The sequence below is a fragment of the Ornithodoros turicata genome, chromosome 1 (genome assembly GCF_037126465.1).
Source record: "Ornithodoros turicata isolate Travis chromosome 1, ASM3712646v1, whole genome shotgun sequence".
NCBI classification, from domain to species: Eukaryota; Metazoa; Arthropoda; class Arachnida; order Ixodida; family Argasidae; genus Ornithodoros; species Ornithodoros turicata.
Window position 1 is genome coordinate 155,219,246 of NC_088201.1, and position 7,360 is coordinate 155,226,605.

General features: G+C 51.6%; 1 protein-coding gene across 1 annotated transcript; it reads right to left on the reverse strand.

Annotated features, from left to right (window-relative positions):
• Positions 1 to 4,484: 4,484 nt before the first annotated feature.
• On the reverse strand, positions 4,485 to 5,327 carry LOC135387978 (uncharacterized). The gene has a single exon (XM_064617236.1). It carries the CDS (start codon positions 5,325 to 5,327, stop codon positions 4,485 to 4,487), a length of 843 nt encoding a protein of 280 aa, XP_064473306.1.
• Positions 5,328 to 7,360: the final 2,033 nt, after the last annotated feature.

A 7,360-nucleotide genomic window follows, 5' to 3' on the forward strand; every position in this document is an offset into this window, starting at 1 on the left:
TCAGCCCGACACTCTTTAATGTGGTGATGGCCGGCCTACAATCACTAATTCATCGCAAAGTGTCGTTTTCCGTGTATATAGATGACGTCACTCTTTGGACTATAGGAAAATCACGCCCAGCCATACAGCGCCGTCTGCAGCTCGCTTTAAATAACGTACGTACGTACCTCACGCACCTTCGGATGGACCTTTCACCCGAAAAGTGCGTCGAGCTCCCTTTCACGCGCAGAGCTATGACCAATTTCCCTCTTTGGTTTGGTGCCAAGAAGCTTGAACCGGTACGCTTCCACCGCTTCCTTGGCGTGGTAATCCCTGGGCTCGCCACATTAAACACCTTGTAACTAAAGTGCAGCGATGGCTCCCCGCAATTCAACATCTTTCTGGCTCAGAATGGGGCTGTGATCACAGTTCCCTGCTCGCAGTTCACGCGGTGTTGATGAGGGCGACTGTGCTTTACAGCCTTCCTATTCCGCACAGGATATCCACAACATCATTAAATACCCTTCGGTCCCTGTCTGCTCGAAGCCTTCGTCGCTGCCTCGTAGTTCCAAGCATGGCTGAAACACGGCAAGTCCTGGCTGAAGCTGGTGAACTCCCGGTTGAGGTTCTACGTGAACGTGAAACGGCTCGGCACTTCCTACGTTTGCGTGCTCGCATTCCCCGTCACCCGCTCCTCAGGAAAATTCGATACCACCTTGAAAGCCAGTTCTATCGAGTAGCGCAGAGGACACGCCAGACTCTCACTGGCTTCATAGCTAAGGACATTATACCGCCGGAACCCCCCTGGTCTCTGCCGGTACCGCCGACTTTCGTAAGCCTTCCGAACCTTCTGGAAAGAAGAGATCAGGTCCCCCCTCAAGTCCTCCGAGCCCATGTTCATGCTCTGGTAGACGAGAAGTTTTCTACGTTTACGGCAGCATATACAGATGGCGCATCCCGAAACAACAAGTCCGCCTCAGCATTCGTCATACCATCCGAAGGCGTAGCGCAAGGAACACGCCTTTCACATCCAACCTCCTCAACTGCTGCGGTACTCTATGCCATCCTTTTCTTTCTACAACACATCGCTGATTTTTTCCTGCGGGAATAGACAGTCCTCACAGACTCCAAATCTGCACTTCAAGCTATTGAAAATTCTGGCATACGAGGCCCACCCGCACCACTCGTCACAGATGTGTTAATGGCTTACCACACTGTCTACGTAGCATGCCACAGGCTAGTTCTCCAATGGGTTCCAGCCCATTGTATCTGGAGCACATTCTTCTTCATTGCCCCCACTACTACCTTCCCGAACCGCACTCTCCGAGTCCATTAGTCAGCTGGACTCTCGCCCCTTCTCCCTATCGAAATACGTTTTGCAAGTAACCGAGCGTTCTGCGCATATCTCCTCTCCCGGTTAGTCCACTCGGAAAGCCCCATTGGCTACGGCGGCGCGCTCCCTCTTTCCTCTCACTGCCTCCTCTCATGCGTAGAGACGCACTTGCACAGCGTATTGCTTGGTCCCTGGCCCAATCCAGCCCAGCAACGATCTGTGCTCAAAGCTCTTTTGACATTTCTGGACACAATAGGACTTCGATCGTTATTGTGAACGGGCTCCTTGTTTTATTGCCCACATCCCCACCAGCAATGGGGTAGAGTATCGCCTCTGGCGATGAATCTCCCAACTCTCCATCTCAAAATAAAGTTGTTGTTGTTGTATATTGCAGGCTTGCATATTACAGCTTATATGTATGGCTACAGGCACTAGGTTTCCGGATATATCCGAAAAAAATCCGAAAGACGTACGCCAGTAAAATTTTAAACAATTCAGATTTATCACAAAAAAACAATAAAAAATATCCGCCTTTACAGGGTTGCAGGAACCGACAGCTCAGGAAGAAAAGCAATGCTCTGATAACCGGTTGACGAGGTTCGTTACCTTTTGTGTAGAGATTGCTTTGAGCCTACACTATCAGCCCCCTGACAAGGAAGGGTGCTTCTCCAGAGCCAAATCCACTGTGCAGCAGTCTTTCACGCTTAACAATGCAGGTATACTCTATACTTGCCTATAGAGAAACCTCGACATTGGACTCACACCATATAGAGTGCCCTATATGGTCGTGCTCAACTTAAGAAGGAAAATAAATCTATTCCATCAGCACTCAAAGTAATACTGTGCCGCAGATAGCATGCTTGGACGCAGAGAGGTCACGTTCCTTCCTGCGCCACACAATGTAATTCACATCATACTCACTCTGCTTCCGTATTGGCTGTTCAGACTGGCCGCATAACACTACGCTGCGAAAGAAGGTGCTCTCCCCTATACTGATCGCGCGTGGTGGCGCTGCAATATTTCTCCTGGCGCGCTATTGCTTCCCTTTATATCCAACGGCGTATGTTTTTGACAGACAGATTTCTTTTCATTATTAAGTTGAACATGACTATAGAGGGCATTGTGATCTCATTTCAAGCTTCTCCGAGGCGCCCAGTCTTCAACTTCTCGTTATCCTGTAACGAGAAGGTGGTGACAGTGAAAGGGCTCGCAGTTGTCGGTCTCTCAGAGCAGCATGGGCACAGTGAGCGACTGACTCCCTAGGAAATGTACGTTCTGGGCCGACTTCTAAGTTTGGAACCGTCTGCGGAAAACCCAGGAAAATCCCCAGACATCACAGCCGGGATTCGAACCCGGGTACCTTCCAGTCTCCACGTGACATGGCCAGCACGCTAACCACTGAGTCACGCGAGCGCGTTAGATGCATCACTTTGACCTGTGAATGTGATTCGCCACGAGCTTTCACGGGAGCCTATCAAAGCTGCTTTCGAGCAGGCGAACTTTAAATATAACGATAACGACCGTGATGTGATAGTTGAAGATGGGTGGATCTATAGGTCTCGTTGGAAAGCGTCCAGCGGGCCTAGGGTTTTCCGTTCAATTTTCCTGTGACTTCTGCTTTCCTCCTTCAAGGTGGACGTGGGAGCATAGATACCATGTAAACATTGTCTTCTTGAAAGGACAGTTACTTGTCGCAACGCAGACAGTAAGCTGGGATGCAAGCAAAAGCTGTCTGTCGACTATACGCGTATGAAGGAGTTTTCGGATTTCTAGGTTTCACGTGCGCGTGTGATCGTTACAGAGATTCCGAGAGTTCGGCAAATTCTGCCGCATAATTGTAAGCATTATAAGCATGTAGGATGACTTCTCATTGTCTTTGTCAGTGTGTCGTTTCACGGCCACCGCCTTTTCTTGGAATTCCGGGATTGTTCGTATAACGCAGTTGCAAATAAGTTGCAAATAAATGACAAAAAAACCTCGAATTCTTTGAAAATAATAATCTCCGAAAAACATCCTCCAATTATACCAAAAAGTAGACCCCGAAAAGGATCCGAAAACGGAGCCGTATTTACATGGCAATTTAACATGTAGAGGAGATGGTGTTCCTCTACATGAGTCCTGACCGGCGATGATGGAATGTCCCAGCGGGCAGATGGACGTGGCCTCACAATAGGACGGTGCCGGTAGAACTGGCTGCCAGGCCATAGCCTCCTATATACTGATCATGCCTGCCCGCTGGGGGCGAAACGGCCGTTCACCGCACTACGTGGGGGCGCCAGTTTCTCAGGATACACGGGCTCCTTCATAAAGCAGAGCTGCGCCAACTTCGTCGGTAACTCAGACGTAACACGTTGCCGTTGGTCGCACTCTCCCAGTTTCCTTTCTCGCCAACATCGTCAACTTTACACTTCGCGCATCGCTTCTACCGCGGAAGGGCAGTCGCGCTAGGGTGGTTTAGAGGCCTTTCCGGGCCACCACAGCTGTGCTGTGCTTTCAAGTGTATTTGCAGTTCCCTATTAAGCGTGTAGGCCAATTTTGACTGCACTCAGCTGTAGCATGTCAAAGCCAATAAATAATTTCGCTCCTGGTGTATGATAATAAAGCTTCGTATAACTCATCAGAAATTGCAGCTTACTGCACATTCGGGTGTGGAGAATACTCTACGGCTTTCCACGAAGGAGGTTGAAGCTATGTGAACTCTGAAACAGACCACCAACGCAGTTGCGTTGTGGCTTTTTTTTTTTTTTTTTTGTCTTTTGACTTTGAAGGAAGAGAGAGAACCTTCTAGTTGAAGGTTGGAACGAGAACTGTTTAATTAACAAGAGCGCAGCGAGCGGGGAGCGTGCGCAGGGGCCGACGAAGATCGGCGTGCGCAGATGACCCTGTGCCTGGCTGGGTCGCTACAGCTGCTCCCCCCCCTTAGCGCGTTGGTGAAACGCGTACATCGCGTTTCACCAACGCAAACGCGTACGAAACGCGTAAGTCGTAATAGGGGATCCGTTGACCGCTTGAAGACTGGCGTTAGGTGGGGTCCGCTTCTGATCGTCTCGAGAGGCGGGGATGACGCAGACCTCCGCGCCCGTATCAACCAAAAAGCGGGCGCCAGAGCCGCGGTCAGTGATGCAAAAGAGGCGTGGATGACTTGGGGCTGCGTCAACTAAACTGGCCGTCTTCAGTTGTTGACGCTCCCGTTTCCCTGTCTGGAGCAGGGAGGCTGGCAGCGTCGGGCACGGTCTCCGAAAGTTTGGTGGTACCAGCACTCATCGGGATTTGCAGACTGCTGGAGAGGCGATGGTGTGCGACGACGGAAGTTGCCGCGACGAGGGCCGCGGTGTCTTGGGCTTCGCGATCGGCCGAAGCGTAGGCTTGATGCAACTAAGCCGGAAAGGCGGCTGACTTCGTCACGCAGCTCCTGGAAGTCCGACGGTGATGGTGCAGAGGGTTGTGGAGATATGGCACAAACAGTTGGCGGCGCAATGTCCATCATCTTATCCGCCATCTCCGCTAAAGCCTCGAGTGAAACGCTGCTCGACGTTGTTAGTATCATGCGAACCGTATTCGGAAGCCGCTGCAGGAATAATTCGCGCAGGATGGATTCGTCCAAGGATGAGGCCCTATCGCCCAACAACTGCTGCATCCGACGCAGCAGCTGCGAAGGCTTCCTGTCGCCGAGGACCTCAGCTGTGAGCAGTTGTCGCAGACGTTCCTGTTCAGAGGCTGTCGTTCTCTTCGTGAGCGCGTCTTTTAACGCGTCGAAAGGGTTGGCTGCTGGGGGGTTGGTGATGACGTCCCTGACCTCTGACGCTTCGTTAGGGCCAAGCGCTCCAACGACGTGAAAGAATTTTGTTTGCTGTGCAGATATGCCTAGGAGGGCAAACTGCGCTTCGATGTTGGCGAACCACAGAGCCGGGTCGGCTGGCCAGAAAGGCGGAATCTTCACGGCTACAGCATGAAGAGTGGAAGGTTGCGACGCCAGCGGTGCGGGGTCCGGCATCGTCGGCGCCGGAGAGGTCATGGTAGCTGTGTTCTGCTGTTCGGGTCACCAGTGAAGGAAGAGAGAGAACCTTCTAGTTGAAGGGTGGAACCAGAACTGTTTAATTAACAAGAGCGCAGCGAGCGGGGAGCGTGCGCAGGGGCCGACGAAGATCGGCGTGCGCAGATGACGCTGTGCCTGGCTGGGTCGCTACAAATTGTTTATATTGCTTAATGAAACTTTTCCAACTCTCTCTTCCAACTGTTTATTTTTGAACTAACTAACATTAACTGTTGTGGCTTGTACAGATATGTAAGTGCATACATATTTGGGATGCTGGGAAAACCATGACTTGGGTGTTCCACTCACGGTCACCCGTACGTACCCTGTCTAGGCTGTCAGCACAGCCAGAGCGAAGGAAACTTCTGTGACTATGGCATTGCTTCCAACGTCTGGACGTGTGACAGTAGCTGGGCCCTTCGCCTACTTTGTGGCAGTATCCATCGTGCCAATTGCTCATGTCTCAAGTGCATTGGCGCGTTATTCCACGTCCGTGCGCGTTAATCCGCGGAACGGACAGGGCGTAACCTCACGGCACAGTACTTGTAAGCTTTTACAGTGCGTGCTGCTTTGCGCAGAGACGACTGTCCCTCACGCGAAACAACTCTGCGCCAAAAGCAAGAACGACTGAGAGAGATAGAGAGAGATTAGATGTGAGGCAGTAGTCGAACATCTGAAAAAGGTCTGTCATCTGCATATGTGGAAGGTAGATTAAGATGACATACGAGGCAGGCGAGATGGTGGTCGGACTCCACGCAAACAGACAAACAAAAACGAGCCTTAGCTTGGGCCAAGGGACATCAGAAATCGGCGAGTTCAAGCAAAACCCGAATTCTTCTCGATAACGATTGCGAGACAAGCCAGTCAAGCTACTGATTTCACCTGGATGACACCACATCTCTCGGCTAGATGCGATAACACCGCTTGTCTCGATTTGAGGCCGCGGGTCGTACGCTATCTAGAGCTTGATGGTATCCCAGCATCGCTCCCGTTTTTGTCCTTGCTCTTGTTCCTGTCAATACGTGCATGCTGTCTGCGCCCATGGGAGAGGTCTGTCTGCACCCGATCTCAGTTAGCGTGACTTCTTGACCTGCGCAACGCGCAAAACACCGACGGCACCTGTCGCATCTTCATGGCCTGCGGCTTCAGAGTAGGTTGCCCGATGTTTTCTTTTTGTACTTTTTTTTTGCTGAACGACTTGGTATTTTGAAGAAATGTCGTACTGCTGCGTGCCAGGATGCAGGTCCAACGCCAAGAAAAAAGTCAAGGGCATTTCATTTCACGAAATACCGAGTGACGAAAAGCTGCGAGCACGTTGGCTGGAAGTCATACCCCGCCGGAACTGGTACCCAAACACTACCTCGGGATACACGACTGTTTGCAGCCTCCACTTCCTACCTTTCGACTTCAAGGAAGGATGTAAGACACGTCGCCTCAAGAGAGGAGCTGTCCCAAGCGCGTTTCAGGACACCTCCTGCCCCAGACCCCAACCAGACCCCAAAAAGGCAAGGTACGCAGACGAGGTGGATGACAGCCCAGAGATATCACGCACGGTGGAGGCGGCTGCTACTGGTTCTGTTCTCACGCCCTTGGCGGGAGCGCTCCACCATTCGCTGTCTCCGCCTTGTCTCTTGAACCCTGGTCAGCCTGCGCTCGGTGATAGCAGTCCTAACCGAGAATCGGGAAATGAGCCTGAGGGACTTGGCGGCCGCTCTGAAGGAATTAATGGCCTATCGACCACAGTTAAAGACCAAGCCACCCAAGCCGCTGTCCGTTTGCGAACATCAGCATCTGTGCTTGAACGACGAAGGTGGGCACGGAAGGAAATAGACCTGAGAGCTCTGGTCCAGAAGCTCCAGCGAGCACTTGATGCGTGTAAGACTGAGCTGAAAAGTTTAAAAGAAGACAAACACGTCTCCCAGTACCTAAACGTGGTCGAGGCTGCGGAGGAAAGAAGTATCCGAGCAAGTTTCCTCGTAGACCAGGTGAAGAATTTTGCGTGTAAGTCGCCGTCT